Below are 26,694 nucleotides of genomic sequence, written 5' to 3'. Positions count from 1 at the left end.
AATTATAACTGACTGGAAAAACGTGCTTCAATGCTTTGTGGTCATAGCATTATGCTGTATCAGATATGGTTTTGTGTAAATGGGTCAACTACCCAGGCTTACGGATCTGCTTCCTCGGCAGCTCATAGACTCCCCTTAAACAGCCATCAAGGTGTTGATGAAACAGATTTTTTTCTTTAATGGTTTTTTTAGTGATACTTTTTAGCCTATAACAAAATATCCAGAGCTTTAAAAACCTCAAGCTGGCAAAGGTCAGGACAGGTGACTTCATGGGAGTGCAACCTGAGCCCTGGGCTCAGAAGGGTCTCATGCTTGGTTTAAGTCTTTGCCATTGCTGTCTTAAACTTCTTAATGATTTTTGAACAAGGGGCCACTCATTTTTACTTTGCACTGGTCCCTGCAAATTATGAAGCTCGCCCTGGGTAAGAATTATGCATAAGGACTACGAGTTATCAAATCATTTTTGTCATTGTACTCATAAAATAGTCTTTGTGCCAAAAAACACGAAGTGACAATTCTTCTGGATGTACTTTTTACATTTTCCCAATTGCTTCTGTTTGCAGCCTCAGCACCATTTGCACTCAGAATTGCACTTGGAGAAGTTTCATTACCATCAGAACGTAGCACCAAAGGAGTTGGAGAGCCCAGAACTCGGGCATTTGTCACCATACTTGTCACCACACATGTGTAATTTCCCACATCAGACGGCTCCACCTTAGATATGTAGAGGTGCCCTGTCTCCTGAGAGACAAATCTTCGACTATCTTCTTCAACAAACGATGGGTATTCATTGAAGATCCAAGCGTATGACAGTTCTAATAAAATTGTTGAAGAGAGAAAGAAATTCCATCATTAAGGACAGTTTTCCATTGTGTCCTTAATGTATCTATACAAACATCAACTTTACTTCCAAGTAGTGCTGAGTGTTTTTGTTGCAGGCCATGAAGAGAAGCGTTAAGAGAAATGACTCTCAATTTATTCTTTATTATTATAGAGGACACCGTTGATTAGCATCCTGGTGGGAGCAATATTATTACTGTCACAATATCTCTGCTTCAGACACCTTCTAACAAGCTTCTCTGGTCTTTCTCAGTTTTAATTCATATCTCCATCCTGCCTCTACCATGATATTTCAAAATTAACAATCTAATCATGTCAATTCCTGACATCAAACTTGGCAAATTTCTTTAACCTCTCAGGCATAATGCAAAATGGCTTAACCTGAATATGAGGCCCTTCATGGTCAAGGTCCTGCTCAAAACCTTAGCCTCTGAGAAGCCCCATGCTCTCTTTCATCCCTGAGTCTTTTGCACATGCTGCTTCTGGGGCCTACAACTCCTGTTGTCTCTGTCCTGTCTTTGGCTTTCTCCACTTTCAACACCAACCGCATTCTTTGAGATAAGCTTCAAATGGTTTTCAAAGCTTGGTTCCAACATCAGGGATCACCTCCTCAAGTGAACTCTTCCTTAATCCTCCTTCTCTGGGTCGATGCTCCTATATAGAGTAATTCTAAGCTTATTTCAATGAAAACACTTATCAGTATGTAACATTCTACTTACTTGTCTGTCCTCCTATCACTTGTTAAACAAGCGATGTTAGTTTTTATTTCACCTGGCCTTCCCCTCCTCCAAATTAGCAAAATGAAACACCCAAAGGCATTTAGTAGGTCCTCAATAAAGATTCATGGAGTTAGTTGAGGATACAATTATGCTACTGACTAACATCTATGTAAAGTACAGTGTGAGAGTTTTCTTGAACTTTATGGCCAAGGTGAATCAGTTTTCTGCAAAGGAACCATTGTTTTTCTCTTTTATGAAAATGAGGGCTAGATAATAATATGCCACTTTGTTCTGGAGACCCAGGTTGTTCAGCGCCAAGTTGAGATTTAAGCACAGTTACTGTGGTTGGCTTATTGGCTTCCTGCTTTCCTAAGCCCTATTTTCTCTTAGTTGCATTAACTCTACTGTATTGATTCATTACCGTAGTGCTTTTGCAAAAGAGTTTAAAAAAAAAAAAACTTTTGGAAAACATGGAATCAAAATAAATTTAATGAATAACAAGTTTAAATATATTTAAGAGATAATTCCAATGGTGAAGGTCTTTCTTTTTGGTAAAGGGAACAGTAAATCAATATGCAAATAACAATGAGATTAGGAGAAGGGTTAGATGAGAGCTCCCATGAGTTTCAGAGGAAGGACAGGTGCCATTCTTTCATGGCTGAAGAACAGGCCTTAAAGGACAGGAGAACACTCCAACAAGCAGGGATAAAAGCACTCCAGGTAGAGTGAAGAACATGGGAAAAGGCCAGCAGAGAAGAGAACATGCTAAGGACCTAGAAGAAATAAAACAGGATGACTAATTCCCATTCACAATGCAAATGCAAGTGCTTGATGTTTCCAAAAATTAGCAAGGCAATTGCAAATTATACAGACATCCAGAAACATTAGTTTTAACCTCAAACTGATCTTTAAATCATGCTGTCATATTGGTATAATGTTTCATGAAATTTCAGTCAGTCATGTGATAAGTTGTGAGCTCTAAAGTCACTTATTGGGTTGTATGAAACAAATGCACCTCAAACATTATGGTTATTCTCATGCCTATCCTGATGATGCTTTTCTCTTGCAATAGTACTGAATAAACCATAGAGGAAAACAACACTAGCAAGGTAGGTTGAGTTTGTTCTGCAGTTGTTAAAACTGGCAGCTGTTGTAGCAAGAGCCCTTCTGGGTCTTCCTGCTGCTCTGGCAACCTCACTTTGCAGTAAAAGAGGGAAAGCAATCTTTCTCTGCTTTCCAAAGTGCTCCACACATGAAACTAGCAAGGTTGTCCTTCTCCCTTTTATCCAGCCAGATATCTACTGTTCTCCAATATAGCAGGCCTTAGCAGGGCATTAGGAATAAAAAGTCAATTCTATTAACCCAGTTTATACTAAAAAAAATGGTTGAGAAAAAGAACTCTCACTCAGAGTCAGAAAACCTAAAATCTGGTGAATTCATGCAAGATAATATTATACAGTAATAAGAATGTATGAACAATAACTCCATGCAACACTTGGAATAAATATCATAAATATAATTCTGATTGAAAATGTTCAACTCAAAATATTTGCATAACTCCCTTTATAATGTTTATTTTAATCCAAAGGTTAATATTATTGATACTTAAAACATTATTATATAGTTACAGAGATACTGTGGTGGATTTGCCTGTATGACACAGTAACTGACTGACTGGTAGGAGAAGGAAGGAAGCCAATATTAAAATCATTTTAAGGCTGCTCCCAAAATGAACATGAAGTGGATATGTACAAATCAAGGTGTAGACTGGTGCAGACATGGAGGTTCCTCATTAGGTTTCACTTCAAGAGAACCTACGGCACAGAACACAGTAGACTGATGGCCTCTACCTGCTACCCCAGGAGCTCTGTGGCCACACACCTCCCTGCGCTGCTCCTAGTACTGAACTGGATGGAGGTGCTAATGCTGGCTCGTTCCTGCCCCATGAAGGATTTCTCTAATGGGCAACTTTGGCTCGGCAACTCCCCATTTTTACAGCTACAGCATCCTCAGAACTGTGCTGTAGTCTGACATTCTTCCTAAGCAAGTTTTCCTCCCCACTCTTTGTTCACCAACATGGGACCTGACTCTCAGTCTGAGGCTCTCTGCCCATTTCTGCTCCTTCACCTTTTTTCCAGTTTTTTTTTTTTTTTTAATAAAAAAACTTCTCCAGTTTTTTTTAATAAGTCTGATCCTTTAGTCCCATCTTGGTGTATGTGTCTCAGGGAATCTCAACATGGGGTTTCTGAAATTGAGTAACAGACTCTCCTCTGTATTTAAAATTGCTCCTCCCCCTTGAATTCTGAGAGAATGCCCATTTTCACTGACTTCCTTTCCTAGGGATAACTGTCCCTCTCCCCAGTTTCCGATAAGACAATCCCCTCACGTCACTCTCATTCTTTAAATATGCAAACCGACTCCTGACTGATTCTTGGTACCTGCCCTCCAGACAAGTGAAGGCAAGACAGCATCCCAGAGAAAAACAGTGTGAGGCTACTCTGAGATCCCCACTGGAGGAAGAAGAAAAAAATTCACCATTTACAGATTTCACCACCAAAGAAGAAAATATTTCACCATCTCCATGGGCCAAATGGCTGTGCAGCCCTAAACCTTCATATAAAATTTGAAAACAAATGGAAAGAAGCTTCTGTTTTGTAGAAGTTAGGATTTCTGCATCTTTCGTTTAGGAATTAGTGTAATCGGGCAAATTAGGAGGTCTATCTCAGAGTGGTATACTAATATCCCTTGAATTACACTGGGCTTACATTCTTGAACAAGCATTCAATGCAAAATTTCAGTGATCCGTATAAAACTGTCCAGAAAATACACATCCTATATACTTTATAGTATTGAAAGCCATTTTAAAAAATGGTTTTATAAACACTCCCTTCCTCTTTGTATCTCAGCAGCACAGTAAGCATAATTTTATAATAAAAGCACAATAATATGGTCTACCTATTGAAATGATATGTAACTGAATAATCCAATGATCTTCCTCCACCAATTCTCCCAAACACAACCCTAGAAAATCAAGAGAGTAAAGGTCCTTGACGAACAACAAAGAAAAACTAACTCTAAGGTTTTGAGCTTGGATAAATGGAAGAAACAGGAAAAGTAGGAGGAGCCACTCTGGGGCTGGAAAAAGGTATAGTAAAAATAGTTTTTGAGACTCAGACAGAGGATCTAGACACAAATGTCCAGTGAGTGGCTGGGAGATTCAAATGTACGCTTAAGAGAGAGTCTGGGCCTAATACTGGTGGGGTAGGCAGAATAACTGTCCCCAGAAAAAGTCTACATTCTAATGCCTAAAACCTGAAAATATGTTACTTGATATGACAAGGGGGAATCCACAGACACGATTAAGTTAAAGATCATTTGATGGGAACAGTCTTGGGTTATCCAGATGGGCCTAATGTAAACCCAAGAGTCCTTATAAGAGAGAGGCAGGAGGGTGACAGTAAGGGAAAAGGAAACGTGACCACAGAACCAGGTATGGTAGTCAGACAATGACATTTCAAGATGCTGTGCTCTTGGTTTGAAGATGGAGAAAGAGACCATGACCTAAGGAGTGCAGGTGGCCACTGGAAGCCAGAAAGGCAGAAAAACAGATTGCCCCCTTGAAACTCCATAAGCAACATAGGCCTGCCAATTTCTTGATTTTTAGCCAAGTGAAACTGATTTTGGACTTTGGACCTCCAGAACTGTAAGAGAATACATTTGTGTTGTAGTAATTTGTTTCAAGAACAATAGGGAAGTTATGTACATGGCAAAGGTGATTAAGTTAGCCATCTTGCTGTGAATTCTGGTAGGCCCACTGTAATCACCAGGGTCCTTAGAAGGGAAAGAGAGGGGCAGGAGAGTCAGAGGAGGTATGACTACACCAGCAGAGGTCTAAGCCATATAATCACTTGCTGGTGGCCAAGAGCAAAGGAACATGGGCAGCCTCTAGAAGCTGCAAAAGGGAAGGAAATGGATTCTCCCCTAGAGCCCCAAGGAATAAAGCCCTGCTGACACCTTGATGTGAGCCCAGTGAGACTTGCGTTGGACTTCTAATCTACAGAACTGTAAGAACAAATGTGTGTTGTTTAAAGCAGGGGTGCCCAATGCCCCCCGTTCACGGACCAGCACTGGTCTGTGGCCTGTTAGGAACCAGGCCACACAGCAGGAGGTGAGCAGTGAGCAAGCAAGCGAAGCTTCATCTGTATTTACAGCTGCTCCCCATTGCTCACGTTACCTCCTGAGCTCTGCCTCCTGTCAGATCAGCAGCAGCATTAGATTCTCATAGGAGCACAAACCCTACTGTGAACTGCACATGCGAGGGATCTAGGCTGTGTGCTCCTTATGACAACCTAATGCCTGCTGATCTGTCACTGTCTCCCATCACCCCCAGATGGGGCCATCTAGTTGCAGGAAAACAAGCTCAGGGCTCCCACTGATTCTACATTATAGTGAGTTGTATAATTATTATATATTACAATGTAATAATAACAGAAATAAAGTACATATTAGATAAATGTAATGTGCTTGAATAATCCCCAAACTCTCCCTGACACCCACGCCAGTGCATGGAAAAAAATTCTTCCGCAAAACAGATCCCAGGTGCTAAAAAGTTTGGGAACTGCTGACTTAAAGCCACTAGGTTTGTAGTAATTTGTTATATTGGCAATAGGAAATTAACACAAATAATGATGATAGCTAACAATGATCAAGTGTTTGTTATATGCCAGGTACAGTGCTAAGTGCTTTGGCTAGAATTTTTACACAAAAAAACAGATGAACAGACACACACAAAAAAAAAAAGTAAAGAAAGGCTGTAATTGGAAAGCCTCAAGAAGAATCAGATTTTATTTAATACGATTATAAGATCAATATAATGTTGAGGTATTCCAAAAGAGATATCAAACAACGACCACCAAACAAATAAATTAGTGATTGATTACTTTTTTCAAAGATTCACCCTTGGAGATATAGAAAAAAATCAAATTTGCATTTAATAGAGTTGTACACTGTCATGAGAGGTATGCAGAAATTTGTAGCACCTATCTTTGTTTATAGACTTTCTCTTTGAGATGGAATGAAACATAACTTTTATGTCTTAGAGAGAAGAGCTGTACTAACTTTTCATTTATTGCCTCCATGACTATGCTTATATATATATATGTACATATATATATCATTCTGACTGAAAATATTTGAGAATAATGTGATTTATGCATTCTGAATATAGTAAAAAAAACTACGGTAATACTATCAGAATTTACTTATCATAAAAATCTGCATTTGTAATAAATGTTAATTGTATCAAAGAAAAATCCGTATCAAATCAGCATTCTTTGGAGATTTCTCAAAATCATTTTATGTACTACGATAAATAAAAAGCTGTAATAAAAATGATAATTTGATATACTCAAACAAGCTAGACTTTACGAAACCTTTCACAACCTCCTGTGTAAATCACAAGCACATTATGCCAAACAATTTGGCCAGTGGGCTTTCTATTAACAATGCTATGTGAATACTAGGAATATGAATTTTTTTTAATTCAAAAGCCAAGAAGTTTTACCAATCAAAGCTATAAATTTAAAAAATGAAGTCCTGAAACTCTGCTTTCTAAAAAGTAATATGTGATGAATGACATTCTGCCTCTAGCTACGTTCCTTCCCTGGTCACTTAAGTATAAGACCAGTCAATTTAACATGAAATATGTCACTCTGGTGTTTACCTGGAGATACATTAATACATATAATACTGACATTTAAGTTTTTATTTGTAGTTCCATTGTAAAATTCTATTATGAAGGAGATTTAATCCTTCTATGGCCACTTTCCAGAAGAAATTGTGTCAAACAAAATTGCAGTTAGGCAAAATTTAAAAGTAACTTGGGCCATTTTCTGTGATGCCAACTGGAAAGTCTGACCTACTTTAAAACAAAGCATATTTAAAAGTGTGTGAAAGCTTGCTTGATGTCATTCAAGATTTTTATCACCGATTCATACAATCAGGAGAGAATTTTGCTCTGATGCTTACAAACCACACCACTTTGGTGGAAAGTCTGGGATGCAGTATGTACTCAATGATCTAAAACAATGTAGAAAACTAAGGATAATTTAAGGTTCAAATAACACATAGTCAATGGTTAGGATTGAAGAGTCTGCACTGTAAAGCAAAAGACATCTATCAGCATGTTTAACATTTTGCTGCATTATCTTTTAAAAGCTGTATTGTAAGTTGTTGCTTTGTGGATGACACTATTATATATTGTATGTTTCCTTGTTTTGACTATAAATGTCTACTAATCCATTCTGATTTAGGATACTACCAAGTCTGACTTGCGAGGGTCCTAAGATAAGGAGAACAATGAGCAAGGAGGAAAAACGTTCAAAATGCTATTTCCTTTCTCACCTCATATTTTAGGGCTGGTTCTAGGCCACAGGTTAGTGAACTACGACTTGCCTGCTTTGTTAACTAAACATATTGGAACACAATCACACTCATTCAATTACTATTGTCTGTGGCTGCTTTTATGCTATAGTTAAGTAGACGTAAAAGAGACTGTATGGTTCATAAAGCTTAAAATGTTTATCTGACCTTTTAAGAAAAGGTTTGTTGAACCTTGTCCTAGGCCAGTGATATCTAGAGACCAAGTTATGAGCTTAACATTCCCTTAACTGTCTTATTTTATTTTTTCCCTTCTTGGCTTTGTAGGGCTACCATGGTGTCCTAACTCCTACACGAAGCTTCACAAAGCTTATGCTAGGCCCCTAAGACTTTGGTACTCACTATTCCCTTTTTCTCTCTCTTGTTTTAGTCTCTGCTTTTAGTTGAGCATATATGAGCCATTTCTACTGGGTAACAGAGATAACACTTATCCAAGAGATAACAGTTTCCTGAGATACTATTCCACTATATTCAGTTCCACCATTTTCTTTCAGGAACTGACACCAGTGGGTACCAGCATCTTTCATCACATTGTGACTCTACGATATATTGTCACCCCTTAGTTTCACTTTTGTTTTTCTTTGAGACAGAGTCTTGGTCTGTTGCCCAGGCTGGAGTGCAGTGGCATGATCTCAGCTCACTACAGCCTCTGCCTCACGGGTTCAAGTGATTCTCCTGCCTCAGCCTCCCGAGTAGCTGGGATTACAGGTGTCCGCCACCATGTCCGGCTAATTTTTGAATTTTTAGTAGAGATGGGGTTTCGCCATGTTGGTCAGGCTGGTCTTGAACTCCTGACCTCAGGTGATCCACCTGCCTCATTGTCTTCATTTTTAATGCTTCTTCCAGGGAAGCGTCTTTCCTAACAAATATCTCTTTCCGGGTACCATGGCTGCTGCTATTGATATAGCAATGTCATTCACGTGCCCAACTGAAGTGCTTACTTCCATATCTGTAAATGCAAAAAAAGTGAAGAGCAACTCTGGAAGCTATTTTGTATTTTTGCTTGCATTCTGTACCCTTTCTTTTTCTCATGAGGAATTTTTTTAAAGAGAACATCCCCTCTCTCATCTCCAGTTGAAGTTCTTTCGGTGGGATTGACTACCCTTCACTCCTTGCTCCAAAGACATCTCAAGATGAAGAAGTGTAATGATGGGACCAAATTCAATGACACTCAAAACACGATGCCCAGCAATGGCTTGGGGGGACTGAAGAGGACTAGCAACAGCATTGGCAAGACATTTATTGACCTCCTTCCTTTGGCAAGGCTGCTAAAGAGGCATGGCATTGCTAAAGAAAGGAGTTTAAATTTTCACAGCAGAGAATGTGACATAGTGAGAGCTGGATAGAGTTACTGTAATATTTTATGAAGCTTAGACAATTCCCTCAAGCCACAGTCTCAAACTTTCAGTTCCTGCAACCTCCAACTTGTACCTGGACTTTCTGGTACAGTGATGAGACTCAAGAAAAGATTCCCAAAATGATAGCACTGGCACTTCAGATAGAATGAACTGGGAAATATAATGCATTTCTTCTCTACTTACTCATTTTTAGTATCAAAATGTACCTTTTCAAAAGAGTTCAGAGTCCCTGAAAATGCTAGAAAGCAATCTTAAGATTAGCTCCAAACCAAAATGCTGTTAAAACTGGACATTTCATTGCCAAGACCTGCTTTGTGTGCTGAAAGAAAGTGCTTTGTAATAGCACATTTTGCTCATAGCCACTCTTGATACAATGTGCATTTTGGTGTGCAGATCTTAAATTTATGCCAAAGCCCTGCTGCCAGACTCGCACTTTCCTCATCGCTTATATTGAATAGCAAGCATTTTCTATGACTTCAGTGACAGTAAATAACAATTTCTTTTTCAGTTCAGTCTCGGAGAGGATAAAGAAGCTTACATCTCATGGGAGTGCTAATTGTAGACAATTATGATTTGATTGACCTGCCTTGCTATTAAAATGATATGCAAAATTTACACTGCCCTTGCAAAATGGAAATTTTCTTTAGTACAACCTAACTATGGAAAGCCCATCCTTTAATGAATCCAAAGGTAGTGCTTCTGGTTTATCATTCCCACACCAGCTCTCAGAAGCTAACTCCAGAGAGGGGCTTCATCAGGTTGCAAATGATACAAAAGAACCATACAGACAGGGAAAATGTGCAATAAAATATCTGAAATAATTAAGGGCTAGTGAATAAAGGTGCTGCGTCATGATAACACTGTCCATTCCACATTACATCTCATTTTCTTTTATGAAAATTTAAACTCTTTCCTTTAAGGAATGTCATGGGGGCTTCATTGTTCTCTTCTTGCATTACGGGTGATTTTTAAAAGCTTAATAAAATGTCCATTTTCACCGGTAAACAGAAATGAGGTCATTAGCAGACGATGAAGTCGCCCTGCCAAATCACAAGGGTCTTCTTACCAGGGACAATGAATGACTCCTTAGAAAGCTGGAGAAATTGTTTTCTCTCTCTTTCTCTCTCTCTCTCTCTCTCTCTCTCTCACACACACACACACACACACACACACACACACGCATGCACAGTACTACTATTGACCATTAGTAGCACATCAAACTATTCATCAGAGTTAAACATCATTAAAAAAACCCTTATCTTAAAAGGAATCTTTTACTCTTTCTGAATGATACCTTTTCTGAATCAGTTAAAATAATAAGTGAGGGCTTCATTATAAATTACACAATTAAAATATATCAGAGCCATCTGACATTTAAGAAATAGTGGCTATATGAGTACATGATTATGAAAGGATATGCAATTATGTCTGGATATGCAAAATAAACATGACAAAAAAAATGCCCCTAGAAATCAGTAATCAAAAGTAATCCCAGTCTGCCCTTCAAACCGGTAGGTCTCTATAAATGCTAATTTCTTTAGGCATTAAAGAATACGCTGGAGACTTCAAAGCTGCTTCAGGTTCAAGTCAAATACAGATAGTAGTTTTACAGGCTTTGAGAAAAGTGATAGAAAAGAGTAATAAAAATAGTGTTTGTACTACCTCAGTAATAAATATATATGTTTATACATACATTTATTCCTACCCCCCTACACTATCTTTCCAATCCTTGTCTATCTTGGCTATGGAGATATGTCCAGGAAAAAAATCTATTACTCTATGACTCTGTAGAAAAGTCTTTCAAAGCCTGAAAAAATAATTGCAACAGCCTTTCTGCAATTTTAATAATTTAGCTAAAAAAAGCCCTCCTGATGTTACAGAGAAATATGCATGAAGAAATATAAGGTTACTGCTCAAATTCAGATTTCAGTTAAAATTCTCATTTGTTTAATGTTTGAGTCTTAAAAAACTTTAAAATAATATTTACTGGCTGGGAGTGGTGGCTCACTCCTGTAATCCCAGCACTTTGGGAGGCCGAGGCGGGTGGATCACCTGTGGTCGGGAGTTCGAGATCAGGCCGACCAACATGGAGAAACCACGTCTCTACTAAAAATAAAAAATTAGCTAGGCATGGTAGCACATGCCTGTAATCCCAGCTACTCGAGAGTCTGAGGCAGGAGAATCGCTTGAACCCGGAAGGCGGAGGTTGAGGTGAGCTGAGATCGCACCATTGAACTCCAGCCTGGACAACAAGAGCAAAATTCCATCTCAAAAAAAAAAAATAATAACAATGTTTATCTATAATTGAAAAATTATAATTATATATTTTTATGGGGTACTGTGTGATGTTTTGGTATATGTATACAATGCAAAATGCTTAAATCAAGTTAATTAACATATCAACTAGCTCACATACTTATCCTTATTTTGTGGTGAAATATACTCTTAGCAATTTTGAATTACATAATACATTATCACTAACTACGGTCACCATACTGTTCCATAGATCTCAAAAACACGTCCCTCCTATCTAACTGAAATTTTGGACCCTTTGGCCAACATTTTTCAATTCCCCTCTCCCCAACTCCCCCACCACCAGCCTATGGTAACCACCATTCTACTCTCTATTTCTAAAAGCTTGACTTTTCTAGATGCCAAATGTAAGTGAGGTCATGTGATATTTGTCTTTCTGTGCCTGGCTTTATTTCACTTAGCGTAATGTCTTCCAGGTTCATCCACATTGTCACAAATGACAGAATTTCCTCCTTTGTAAAGGCTTAATAATATTCCACCATGTATGTATACAACATTTTCTTTATCCATTCACCTATTGATGGACACTTAGGCTGAGTCCATATCTTGGCTGTTGTGAACAGTGCTGCAATTAATATGGGAGTGCAGATATCTCTTCAGAAATGATCTCTTTCTGATCTTTGATTGAAAGTAGTTTTTACATTGACCAATTGGCCTTTTTATCAAATCTTCCATTGTCATTATTTTATATTTGATACTTTCCTATCAATTGCTCCTTCTTTACAGTATACCTCAATGCAATAAATAATTTCTGATCAATTAAAGATTTACCCCTCAAGAAATAGCTGATTCAGAGTCTAATTCAGAGTCTCTTTCACAATTTCCACTACTTGGGAATAAGGAACAGTTAGACAGTGAGAAGTGAAAATTAGCAAAAACATGAAATTTGCTCTTATTCTATCCATATCCTGTTCTTATGAGCCTCCCGGAAATGATGCTGTTTATGTCATTTAAATGATATAAAGACATTTCAATCTAAAAATAATTTCTAGTAGTAGCCATATTCTTGTTATTTAAATGGGTTTTCTTTATCCCTATTATATTTTTCAACACTCCACCTATCTATTTACCAGCACACCATTTTAAGTAATAGATGTGTGTTGAATTGGTCAATAAAGGTAAAGATGTAAGAATGAATGAGAGGCATCCAGATGTACCACATGTCAAAGGCAAAATTTTAACCAAGGAATTCTATAATACTATATTTCAGGGCTATGCAGATCTCAGATTTTTTCTTTTCTTTTATTTTTTGAGACAGGGTCTCACTCTGTTGCCCAGGCAGGAGTGTGATGGCAAGATCATGGCTTACTGCAGTCTTGGCCTCCAGGGCTCAGGTGATCCTCCCACCGCAGCCACCTGAGTAGCTGGGACCACAGTGCATGCCATGACGCCTGGCTAATTTTCTAATTTTCTGTAGAGACAGCATCTCACCATGTTGCCCAGGCTGGGCTTAAACTCCTAAGCACAAGCAATCCACTCACTTCAGCCTCCCAAAGTGCTGGGATTATAGGTATGAGCCACCACACCTGGCCCTTTTCATTTTTAAGGAGACAGTTATTCTAATCTGATTCTTGCTCTAATATAAAAATACTGAATTGATTGAATATTGGCTTCATTGTGATTTTCAAAATTACAGAACAGTTCACTGAAGCAGATAGAGTTACAGAAATAAAAGCAAATGTGTCCTAATTCGACTTCAAAGCAGCGGCTCAGCTCAATTTTGCCTGAGGCAGAAAGCTTTCAAAGCTCATGCCATAGTCCTCAATTGGTAGAAAGGGCATTGGCCTTTCAAACCAAACTGAATATTTAATATAATCTAAATATGATGGTTCTATTTACAGTTACCCCTATGCTGTAGTAAAGTTTACATTTACTACTTAAATAAGTTTCTTTCTGTTGATATTTTTCAAAAAAGAAACAACTATAATAGAAGTTATAAGAGCGCTGTCCCCTGACATTTTTTTAGTTCCAACTATATTTACCTGAAACAAATGATACAAGGAAATGCAGGGCAACCACCTGCTCCCTCTTCCACACATTCTTGTATAAAGCAATTCTAATAAAGGAAACAGATCTCTTTGTGAAAAGAAAAAGCAGCAATCATGTGAGTATTCTTCCACCAACACGATAAAATGCTTTTCTTTCCAAGAAGCGAATATGTAGATCTGCAGTAAAAGAGCATTAGATTCTGCCTTGATCAAAGTCCAGAATAAACTTACCTAGGAATTCTAATCGGTTTGACACAAATGCTCATTGATTCTCTTTCAAATGGAGAAATACTGAACTTTATTTCTTCATCTAGTGATTCAATATTACATTTTCCATTTATTCTCCCTATTTTCCAAATAAATTCCTATTAAACAAGTTGTCCTGATGATTTACCTTGGTTTTTGAAAATTCTTTTTCTTAATATTAACTGAGGTAATATAAAGATCTTTTCTGTCATTTACACTTTGGCAGTTCATATTCTGTTACAAGTAAAAGTAACATATCTATTTTGGTTACTCTGTGGGACTTGAGTCCTCTGTTTCTAGACACTTTTTCTGTCTTTTCTGAGACCATATGCTGTATAGGGCTCTGGGAATTACTGAACTGCTCATATTTGTTTTGTACCAAATTTTATCTCAACAACATATCTTCTGGGATATTTATAAGTATGTTTATTTCTTTCATCCCTTTATTTCATTAATTCAATTGGTTGATCTTCTGCTGGCATGTACTGAAGGGCCTTTCTAGGCTCTGATTTGAATGTATTAAATCACAGGCTATTTAGAGTGCCATGTTTTAGATCAAGCAACCTCATAGCTATATTTTATTTCTGTCACTCATAGACACTTATCTTACTTGGGCTCTGATAAAAATAATAAATTTTATCACCTCTCGTTAGAGAAGGATTTTTCAAATTCAAATTAGCGAATTTTCTTTTGCACCATTTGGTCCCCAGAGGAAATGTGAAAAAAGGCAATGAGAACAGTCTTAGCAACAAGGATTTGGCCATCATCCCCTATGGTGCTGGATGACCTTTAATGGTGGCTGGCAGACAGAACATAGAACATCTCTCCAAATTTCCTTTTGTCCTCTTATATATGAATATATGAAGGGAAGTTTCTCTGTCACTTAACAAGGAGAAACAACAAAGCTAATGTAGAGAACAGAAATTCAGAGTACAAAATACTGTTTAAGGACACAAAAGTGTTTGACTATTGCTATCTCTGATTGTTAAAGTAACCTGAAATGAGCTTTTTGGGTAATTTTGGAAAGAGGACAGACCTCTGCATTGGAGTCATAGGATTCGAGGTTTACACTTGTCTTTGTCCTCTAGGTATGTGCCCTTTGATAAATTCATTTAAACTCTCTGGTCTCAGCTTTTTCTCTAACCTGAAAAATGAGAGGGTTGCGCCAGACAGCTCTGGTTGCCAACCTGTGGGATGTGAATTCTGTGGGGTCTGCAGAATTTCCACAAGGATTAGGTAATCCATATGCATGCTGTGGTTGATGGAGAGACTGAACTAATTCTATATTATAAAATATGTATGCAGGTCCTGCTTTTTAAAACGTGTGAGCGATACTGTGATTAACAAAAATACACTTCAGCCAAATAGTGTTCCTAAATTCCTCATAACTTTTGGGTATCACGTAGTTTCTCTTTCAAAAATATGAAAACCAATAAAAGCAGCTAAGTTGACTTCTCACTGTGAGCCAAATTACTGATCTTGGCAACTTGCACATATTAACTTATTTCTTCCTCAAAAAAGTATAGGAGGAAAGTACTATTATCATCCTGTTTTACAGATGAGGTAACTAAGATAATGGAGAAGGCCCCACATAATATAGTTGGAAGGATCTGAATCCAGGGAGTGTGAGTCAGAGCCTGAACCCCTACACAAAGCTGTCCTCTCTATGTAGCTGCTCAATCATATGAGCAACAGTAACATTTTGACAGTTAACATGTATCCAAGAATTCAAAAGGGTTGGGGAATGCAGGTGTTTGAGATCTCTTCTAACCCTTAAAATCTTAAATCTCCTCTACAGCTTTCATTTGATATAAAAGAAAGTCTAGGGTAGTGGTTACAAACATGAGCATATGGCTGAGCGGTGGCTCATGCCTGTAATCCCAGCACATTGGGAAGTTGAAGAAGGTGGATGGCTTGATCCCAGAGTTCGAGACCAGCTTGGGCAACATGGTGAAAAATCTGTCTCTACAAAAATTAGCTGGGTGTAGTGGTGTGTGTCTGTAGTCCCAGCTACTCAGGAGGCTGAGGTGGGAGGATTGCTTGAGCCTGGGAGGGCAAGGCTGCAGTGAACCGTAATTGCACCACTGCACTCCAGCCTGGATGACAAAGTGAGACCCTGTCACAAAAACAAAACAAAACAGAAAACACAAACACAAAAAACAAACAAAGCAAATTAAAAGCAACAATTAAAACACATGACTAAGTTCCCACCCTGGTTCTGATATCTGCTAGCTCTGTGAGCCAAGGAAAGATTCTTTTCCTCTCTATTCTTCAGTTTCCTTGTTTGTAAAATTAAAATGATAACCTTATAGGTGTGTCATGTGGATTAAATAAGATAATGCATACCAAGTCCATAGAGGAGTGCACAACAAATGATGAGTGTTCAATAAATGTTTGTGGTTAGTGTTCTTATTTTTGTTGTCATTTTGGTCTTGCTTGATTGTCCTCAGAGGGTATCCTACAAAGGAGGATCAAAATTTAGGTTCTGTGGGAGAAGCAGAGAGCCAGGGCTGGATACCACATACACTGCAGTGAACCAGCCCTTTCTGATTCAAGAAGTGAGGAAATGGTGTATGAGGGGGCAGACAAAAACAACTGGAGGAGCTTAAGATACTGGCAATGGAAAGCGATGCAAGCAGGTGTCAAACAAGTTTACTGTGCTTTGTTGACAGTAAGAAACTCCAAAGTGATGATGTGTGGAGATGTGACTCCTATGGCCAATCAGATTGAATGGTGTAAGCTGCTTTTTAATAGTATTTTGCTTCAGTTTTTGGAGACACAGAGATAAACACTCCTGGATGCATAAATACTATTATATATTAAAAACAGATGGGGAACGTGGCAAGAATAAACCTTCATCAAAACAACTGTCTAAATTGTATATATTTATAGACAGAGCAAAATAAAAGAACTATGCAGGAAATAAAAGAGGATTAAAATGTTACTTTCAAGAGAATATAAGCCAATGAAAATGTTCCCAAAAAACTCATCTGGTCTCCCTTGAATAGAAAGTTAATAGGACTGAGCTTTGATTCTGAAAAATACTCAAAATGCAGAAATGCCAAAACACAGCATGTTTTCTGCTAAATTAATCGGACAGAGCTAAGTTTGCCAGGAAGGCAGGGGTTCACAGTACAGGTGGTGCAGAATGAGATGGGAGTCGGTGTACGGGTCTGAAAAGTGTCAAAAGCTAGCAGTGATTTAGAGTTCTATTTCTAACTTGCTATTTCCAAATGGGAATAATTATTTCTAAGTATCACTAGACTGTCTCTAATCTTAAGTCGTGGAAATACCTCATCACCTCCCTATGGGGCTGGAGAGAACTTGCTTTGCCTTTACAATCAGAACAGCTGTTCATTAAATGCTCATCCCCATGCCATTGTTTTGGGTGATATCCAGATATTAATTGAAAATGAAAGAAAGGTCTCCATTCTACTTAACTTTTGAAGCTTGATGATGACATACAACAAGGTAGGAAAAGAAACTTAATTTATATTTAACATTCTAACTCATCTATAAAATGGGACCCTGGTAATTAAAAATGTTCTTTTCTCTCCTGTAGTTGATAAATTTGCATTCTGGGTTAAAGGGGAAATGTTTAAAGGTGGATGGTGGACCCATAGAAGCCCTCCCGGCTGATGGCTGAGGCAGACGGTCTAGCACTGGCTCTTGGAATAGCCAGTCATTAGCATTAGTCCATCACAGTGCCAGGACAGTGTCTGATACATGTAATTTCACTGAATTAAAATCATCCTAGTGTTTCTCAAAAAGTGAGCACCTAACATACAGCAAAAACCAGTTAACAATGATAAATATAATAATGTACATGAATTTAAATAAAAAGTCTACACTGTAAATATTTATTGAGAATCTAATATATTAGAAGTTTGAGTATATAAAGTATCCCCAGAATATTAATTATGTAATTCTGATAATCAGATACACTCAAACTGAGTGGCTTTCAAATCACTGATTTTAGAATTTCAAGTATTTTAAGTGTGACTCAAAAATTCAGTTTAAGAAAAATTATAACAAGTGAGTACACAGAGGTTTCCATAACTGTTACAAAAAGAAAAAAACACAAACATAGAAAATAGCTCTTAAAATCCAGTAATAGATTTATTTTTATAAAAAACTTCTCTACCCCAAAAAATCTATTAAAAAATTCCAGTAATTATATTTAGTCTAACATGCATTTCCTGATAAATTATATTCTAAAAAACAGCAAAAATAGTCTTTGAAAACACAATATACCCTACCCTTTTTTCTTCACAGGGCATCCCACAAAATTGCCTACAAGCATACAGGCAAGATAAAATGGACTGGCCTTTACAACTTCAACAAAGAAAGCCCTTGTATTTGATACCATAGGAAGTCCTGGATAAAATCAGAGAAATCATATTTTATAAGGATTCATCAATTACTTATATTTACTTAAAAAACAGCTAGTCCACCACTTCCTTTTTTCATTTCTTATGTTAGTTACCACATTTTAATTTGATTATTAAAGTTAATCTCTGCAGTTTTCTGTGTTAGAGATCGATACATGTACTCTGGCCATTCGTCTTACATGACTGATTAATTTTTCAGTTTGGATTCATACAGTCAACATACAGCTTCAACCAACTTTTTGTGCAAGTTACTGAGAGGAGAAATTGAGGTGTCTAAAAATAGAATTTTAATTATAAAAACTACTGATCTTTATCTCTCAAATACTGTATATGAGTAGATATTTATAGGCAAATTTTATGGAATTATACTGGCTTTTATATTAGTATTTAAAGACAATTAAATCAAATCACCTTTATGTGGTAACTGAATTAATAAATTGGATTAATTCTGGAAGTTATTTTAACACATTGTTCAATAGGTAAGAGCTTTCTAGTTACATAAGGGAAAACAGGTATTCTCCTTTTTTCATGGGAAGATTATGTCTGACTCTCATAAAACTCTATTTAAAAACCATTTTACAGAAACAAACATGATAAATAAGTCCCAAAAGGCCTGTAGCATTATTTTTGTGTATTACATCCTATGCTTTGAAAACTCTTACATATACTGAGAAAAGTATTTTATAGTTGTAATAATAACTATACTAATAGTTACAGTAGTGACAGTAATAGCTAATACTTCATGAGAATTGACTGTGTCATGTGTTATCTTACTGCACACTGACATCTCTTTTAATCTTCACACCATCCCATCAGGTAGTAGGTATTATCCCCATTTTACTGATGAGAGCATTGAGGCCCATAAAGGTGAAAGATCTCAGGCATAATAAGTGGGGGAAGCAGGGTTTGAACCCGGCGTAATTCCTAAGTTCCTGCTCCTCAAATCTAAGCAGTTCTGCACACACTAACTCAGACTGGCCATTATTGTCTGCTTCTCCTTCCTAAATCCAAGCTCTATTCCATATGCCAAAGAAAAAAGAGAGAAATGAAGCTACAATTTAGATCCCAAACATAACGACGTGGAAGGAAGCCTTCTTACTCTCTCTGAAATAAATAATGGGCTCCTGAAAGACATAATCAGGATTCTTGGGAACAAGCATGGTGATAATTTGTAGGAGAAAACACTAAACCTTTGCCTTTCTTCAGATCTGTTCTTTTAAACTGACCCCCCATTCAGATGCCTCCGTCACCTCTCCTTCTAGTGAAATGGTACAAGGAATTATATGCAATGACCTTCAAAAGATACTCTATGAACTAACAAGAACAAAAGTGTCATCTCTTAGCCAACCGATTTCATTAAGAAGCATTACTCCAACAGATGACTTAGGGCTCTAATAGACCTAGATTCCCAAATCCTGCAGTATTTCACCTGGGTGGGACTGAGGCCCGGAATGTGGGCTTTTGTTCAAGGGTTTGACTAAATAGAAGAAAAATGTTAAACAGCCCTAACAGCATGCTGTTTTTACTTTATCAGTCTGCTGAGAGTATGTTTTTTGTTGTTGGTTTTTTTTTTTTTTAGAAAAGGCTATTTGATGACAGAATAATTGGCTCTGCTTCCACAGTTCTCTATGTCAATGTTCTTCCTTCCATCATACCCCAGAAAGCTTTGAGCTGCTTTGGGGGAAAAAAAAATCAAGAAATAGAGTTAACCCATTTGGAAGCTCTACAATACACTCTGAGAGGCAGGCATGGGAAAGGAAAGCAGAAGTCACAGAAGGTAAGCAGTCCTTACTTGGAATTGTACACTGTTACCATCAACATCGGCAAGGCAGCCATAGCCTGTCAGGCAAATCAGGTCAGCCCGAAACCTTTCCTAGTTGACAGTATCCACCCACCCATATGTTCTTCAAATGCCTACTTAACACTTAGCAGATGCTTCCCCAACACAAATTACACCATTATAAACGTGGTAATGGGATAATAATAAAAGATTTAGCGGTGTTCAGATAAATGGGTGTCACTGGGCAATCAGAATTATGATACAAAGGTTAATACAGGCAAAAAGATATTAAAGACATTAAAAAGGCACTGTGTACTGTGAAAGTATTTCCTTTTACATTTATTCGTTTTTCTGCCACTACTCTAATTTATCATATGATAATATGAACTCATTTTTAGTCATGAATTACCAGAGATGTGTCTTACCAGAGGAATTAAACATATAACAGCTTGTAATATGAATGAAAGGGTTTTAATGACTTTGGATTTGGCAGCCCCATAAAACATGATGACCATCTCGAGATTTACGTGGAAGGTAGCAGCCTTGTTTGATGCAAACAGGCTCCCCCAGGATCATCTATGCTTTCTCTTACTGCATGCTTCCTCCTTAAAATGGGAGATTTTCAGATTAAAGAAGATATGGAATATTATACTACCATAAAGACATAACAGTGCTAACAATGTGTAGATTTGGTTACTAGTAAATGTTTGTTTACTATGCTGGGGGACAGTACGAAGTAGTGCTCAGGGGCATGGGCTCTGATCCAGCTCTACTGCTTACCAATTACACGACCTTGAGCAAGCTACACATTCTGAGCTTATGTTCCCAACTGTAACATGGGGAAAATAATAAGGCTGTGGAGAAGATAAAATAACTTAATATATGTAAAGTACATCTCTGTGGCCCATATGAAATTAAATGCTCAATAAATTGTTACTTATTAGTATTTTGTACTCCCATAGTTTCTTTTTTTTTGAGACAGAGTCTTGCTCTGTCCCCCAGGCTGGAGTGCAGCTGCACGATCTTGGCTCAACTATAACCTCCACCCCCGGGGTTCAAGTGATTCTCCTGCCTCATCCTCCAGAGTAGCTGGGACTACATTCACGTGCCACCATCTTGGCTCACTATAACCTCCACCCCCGGGGTTCAAGCGATTCTCCTGCCTTAGCCTCTGGAGTAGCTGGGACTACATTCGCGTGCCACCACACCCGGCTAATTTTTTGTATTTTAGTAGAGACGGGGTTTCACCATGTTGGTCAGGCTGGTCTTGAACTCCTAACCTCAAGTGATCCGCCCACCTCGGTCTCCCAAAGTGCTGGGATTACAGGTGTGAGCCTCAGCGCCCAGACTCCCACACTTAGATTCTTAAGTAAGACATTGTCTTCTAATTTCTATGAGAATTGTGATGTGACTTTGCTCAGATAACTAGAGACAGGCCCTGCGATGAGGGGAAAAATATGAGAAGTGATGGAAAAACGGAAGAAGAGGAACTAAGAAGAAAGGGGAAGTGAAGGAAGGAGACAGAGGAGAAAAAAAACAACAGCGAGAGAACATATAAACTAGGTTCTAAGAACGTGAAGTATTTAATTCAAGGACATTAATTAAAGAGTGTTACTCCAACAGAGAAAGGGCCTGCTGAGGCAAGGGAGTTACTGATGAAGTAAATTAGAGCTGACAAGACAATGGCTGTATTTGGTCTACTTACATATCCTCCCTCCCTTTCCTGTTTTCTTTCTTTCTTTTTGCCATTCTTCCTTACTTTTGTCTTTCCTTTTCCCTCCCTCCCTCCCTTCCATCCTGCTTCTTCTTTTTCTTTCTTCCTTCCTTTCATTCAACAAATAAACATCTATTGAGCAATCACTAAGGCTTTAGAACATCATAAAAGAATACTTATAAAAATGTCAATATCTAAAAGCCAAAAGGTGAGATATTAGGTCGAGAGACTATTGTATAGCAGAACAAGACAGAGAGAACTTGGTGCTAATGAGCATATAGTAGCATACAAGTTAGAGGAGTTCCCTGTCCTAGGGAGCTTACATTCTAGTAGTGGGAGGTAGTCTATTAATGAACACACACGAACATATATCAGAAAGATACCAAGTGATGATTGGTGCTACAAAAAGAATGTTAAAAGATTGATGCAATAGAAATGGACTTGGGAGAAGTACTTTGAGCAGGGTAGTCAGGGACAGAGCTTATTTTTTTTTAATTGTTGAATTTAGGTTTAACATTCATACAGTAGAGTATGAATGTAAAGTGGACAGCTTGGTGAGTTTTTACATATGTATTCACCTGTGCAAGTATCACCCAGATCAAGGTCTAGAACATTCCCAGCAATTTGGTTTATGTATTTTTTTCATAAATGGTACTGTGTTATATATCTAATTATCTATCTTAATTTTTTTCAAAAGGTGGTATTTTAAGACCTACCCACATTGTACCTTTTATTGTGGTTTCTAACTTGTGTACAACACTCCATGAAGTGCATCTGCCATATTTAACTTATTTTCTATCCCAGTAATGGACTCCAAGCTTGCTTCCATTACTTCAACAGTCCAAATTTGACTGAAAGAAACATCTTCAAACATGAATCCATCCTGAGCTATGTGAGATATTTTTTTTCTTAATACATGACTAGGAGCAGGAGGTCTGTGTCTGAGAACACGCATTTGACTAACCAATGTATGACTACAAGCCAGAATGCACGTCACTATGCACTCCCAACCCACAGTGCAGATCTGATTGTTGGTGTTTAAATGTGTATGTGCTGCTATCTCATAATTTTGAAAATCTGTTCACACAATTCTAAAACTTGTTAATTTCCTTCTCTTAAATTCACTTTTCCTTTCCTGGTATATTTTTCGAAGCATGTGACCTTCCCTTTCTTGATGATTTGCAGAGGGAGTGTTATTAGGGAGCTGACACTGAAACCAAAATGTAATTATCAGGGAGGAGCCGACCTTGAAAAGATAAGGGAGTTCCAGGCTGTGCAAATATCTTGGACAAATGCCCTCAGGCAGGACTGAGGCTGCCAGGTAGAAGGAACACACAAGACAGCCAGTATGGCTGAAACACAGAGGGAAATGGGAAAAGTAGGATTGAGGTCAGAGAGGAAGCGAGGGCCAGAAAGAAATCTGTGATTCCAAATCCACCACAGTGTGCCAAGTTTCCCTGTTCCATTTGCAGAATCTTTTAATGTTGAACCTGACCTTTTACTATCCATCAATGAACACAGAATGACAAGCACAATTGTAGCTGATATATCTCTGAAAGTTTAATAGCAATAAAGATAGATCAACACTTGTGATTCAAAGCACTTAGAGCATCATAAAAGTACATTCTATAAAAATCTCAATAACAAAAAGGTAAAAGATGAGATATTAGGCAGAGGAGATATTGTGCAGCAGAATAAGAAACACTCAGAAAATTGCTTATTCCTCATGGGAAAAGCCAAAAAGAATAATAATAATAAACTTATCTAATTAGAGAAGTCTGTGGAGATGCTCAACTCAAATTAATATAGAAATGAGTTTACACAAGGTAAGGGATTTTGAGATTTAAATTTATGGACAAAACTGTTCTTCTTGTTTATTAAGGTGAAAACTCAAAGCGTAGTAAGTTAATAACTATAAAACTGAAGGAAAAAACTGCATCTGATTAGTGGAAATAACATATAGTGAGTCTCAATAAAGTACATACACTCTCTAGATGTTAATTAACCATAGAGTCACAGCAAAATGATGTGATTTTGAAGCAGCGTATTATGAGGCTTTTAGAGAACAGAAATAGCCAACTTAATTTTTAAATCCAGTATAGAGCAAAATGGCAAAAGATCTATCATTCGAGTGACATCAAGGGTGTACATTTTATTGGGAGATGACATCCAATCTCAATCTGTCTCTCTGGTTGACAGTAAAAACTCACTATGAAGATGATCATTGTTATCTAAATTTTCCATGAAAAGAAAGAAGCAAAGAAAAGTAAACACTAAGAGAAGTGTAGTTGTTTATCTAGAGATACACACAATTTTTCAAATGTTGAAATGAAAGTTAATCTCTCTGTAAAGTCATTTGATTAAAAAAGACGGTGTGAAACTAACAAAGTTACAGAAAGGCTTATAAGCCTTTGCAACAAGAGTTGAAACAACCTTTCCAAACAAGAAAACCACTGCTTTCTTTCAACTCGTTATTAATGACTTTTAATCTTAAAAGAAGATAGGATTTTAATTATTCTTTGTTATTATGCTGTGAAGATAAGTAAAATGATGTGCGTGGAAGTGCTTTGAATTCAAAGAAAAAAGATTCTGTAAATATAAGACTCTTTTATTTTACATTAATATATGGAAAATGTTTCCTGTGCAATGCAAATGAAATATATATGAACAAATTAATAAGATAAAATGCAAATAATATAAATTAATCTAATGATTTTTAAAAATTGTAATACACAAAGTGGCTTGAGAAGTCTAGATTAGATACTTGCATGCACATGCCTAGAGTATTTATTGCTTCCCTACAACGTCCTTTGTTGTTTCTCCTACTAGACCCTCAGCATCACAGGACAGGAACATTGTCTTCATCTCTGTGTCCCCAGAGTACAGGATGATACAAGAGCTTGGGAATAGAATTCATGTAATCAAACCACTCTACCCAATCAACAGCTAAGGGCATCATACATACTTTGAAGAACATAACCAAGACTGACTTGATTCAGGTAATCTGAAAATATGTTAAAACATCCACATTGCCTGTTATATCTTTATACACACACACACGTGACTGGAAATATGCTGAGATTAGAGCAAAACAGCAAGACAGACAAGAGTCTGGCTTCCAATGAGTACCTATTTATAAAGAATTTACGACAGTGGCTAGTATTTAGTAAAGGTTATATAAGTGCCTAATTTAGAAAAATACAACCCAGGCCATGCTGGCTATTAGTCAACTCTGAAAAAGTTATTTTATTGCCCTGAGCCTGAGTTTTCTTATCTCTGAAAAGTGGGATAATACTCCTTATTTCACAGGGTTATTGCCAGGGGTAAAATGTGAAAATAAAAAGTATTTAGCAGAGAGGTTTTCAACACATTACAGGCTTACTTTGTTTTATTGTGCTTTGCTTTATTGTGCTTTGCAGATACTGTGTGTGTGTTTTTTTTTAATTGAAGGTGTGTGGCAGCCCTGTGTAGACTGAGTCCATTGGCACCATTTTCCCAATAGCATGTGCTCACTACATGTCTCTGTGTCACACTTTGATACTTCTTGCATGTTTAAAACTTTTTCATTATTATTACATGTGTCATGATAATCTGTTATCAGTGATTTTTGATGTTACTATTGTAATTTTTGGGGAGCTCCATGAACCCTGCTCATGTAAGATGGCAAGATGGCAAACCTGATTAATAAATGTTCTAGGTGTTCTGATTACTGTACTAACTGGTGTTTCCCCTGTCTCTCTCTCTCTCTCTCTTTCTCCTCTCTCTCTTGTTGGGCCATCCTATTCGCCGAGACATAACAGTATTGAAATTAGGCCAATTAATTATCCTACAATGGCCTCTAAGTGTTCAAGTGAAAGGAAGAGTACTTTAAATCAAAAGCCAGAAATGATTAAGTGTAGTAAGGAAGAGAGGTTATGTCAAAAGCCAGGAAAGGCTGAAAGCTAGGCCTTATGCACCAAATGTTTAACTAAGTAGTGAATGCAAAAGAAAAGTTCTTGAAGAAAATTAAAGGTGCTACTCCAGTAAGCACATGAATGATAAGAAAGCGATACAGCCTTTTGCTGATTTAGAGAAAGTTTGAGTGAAGATCAAACCAGCTACAACATTCCCTTAAGCCAAAGCCTAATCCAGAACAAGGCCCTAACTTTCTTCAACTTTATAACAGCTGGGAAAACCCAGTACTTTAGGAGGCCGAGGCGGGTGGATCATGAGGTCAGGAGATCGAGACCATCCTGGCTAACACGGTGAAACACCATCTCTACTAAAAATACAAAAAATTAACTGGGCGTCGTGGCGGGCACCTGTAGTCCCAGCTACTCAGGAGGCTGAGGCAGGAGAATGGTGAGAACCCAGGAGGCGGAGCTTGCAGTGAGCTGAGATCACACCACTGCACTCCAGCCTGGTGACAGAGCAAGACTCCGCCTCAAAAAAAAAAAAAAAAAAAAAAAAAAGCGAGAAAAGCGAGAAGTTGGAAGCTAGCAGAGGTTTATGAGGTTTATGGAAAGAAGTCATCTCCATAACATACAAGTGCACGATGAAACAGCAAGTGCTGATGTAGAAGCTGCAGCACATTTTCCAGGACAGCCAGTGAAGATCATTGATGAAGATGGCTACACTAAACAGCAGAGAGCAGACTTCCAATGTAGATGAAATAGCCTTCTCTTGGAAGAAGATGTGATCTAAGACTTTTATAGCCAGAGATGAGAAATCAAGCCAGGCTCCAAAGCTTCAAAGAAGAGGCTGACTCTCTTGTTACGAACTAATGTAGCTGATGACTTTAAGCTGAAGCCAATGCTCATTGACCATTCCAAAAATCCTAGGGTTACTAAGAATTCCACTAAATCTACTCTGCCTGTGGTCTATAAATGGAAGAACAAAACATGGGTGACAGAATATTTGTTTACAGC

General features: G+C 37.7%; 1 protein-coding gene across 4 annotated transcripts in view; it reads right to left on the bottom strand.

Annotated features, from left to right (window-relative positions):
* Window positions 1–26,694, bottom strand: part of CNTN3 (contactin 3) — a 353,916-nt gene that overhangs the window by 107,979 nt on the left and 219,243 nt on the right. For all 4 annotated transcript variants that reach the window (XM_054483033.2, XM_063661832.1, XM_063661833.1 and 1 more), the window contains exon 6: window positions 612–815. In XM_054483033.2, coding sequence (XP_054339008.1) covers window positions 612–815 — 204 coding nt within the window. The remainder of the gene's footprint in view (window positions 1–611; window positions 816–26,694) is intronic.

The sequence above is a fragment of the Pongo pygmaeus genome, chromosome 2 (assembly GCF_028885625.2).
Source record: "Pongo pygmaeus isolate AG05252 chromosome 2, NHGRI_mPonPyg2-v2.0_pri, whole genome shotgun sequence".
NCBI lineage: Eukaryota > Metazoa > Chordata > Mammalia > Primates > Hominidae > Pongo > Pongo pygmaeus.
The sequence above is the reverse complement of the archived record's forward strand: the minus strand, read 5'-3'. Positions and strand labels throughout refer to the sequence as shown.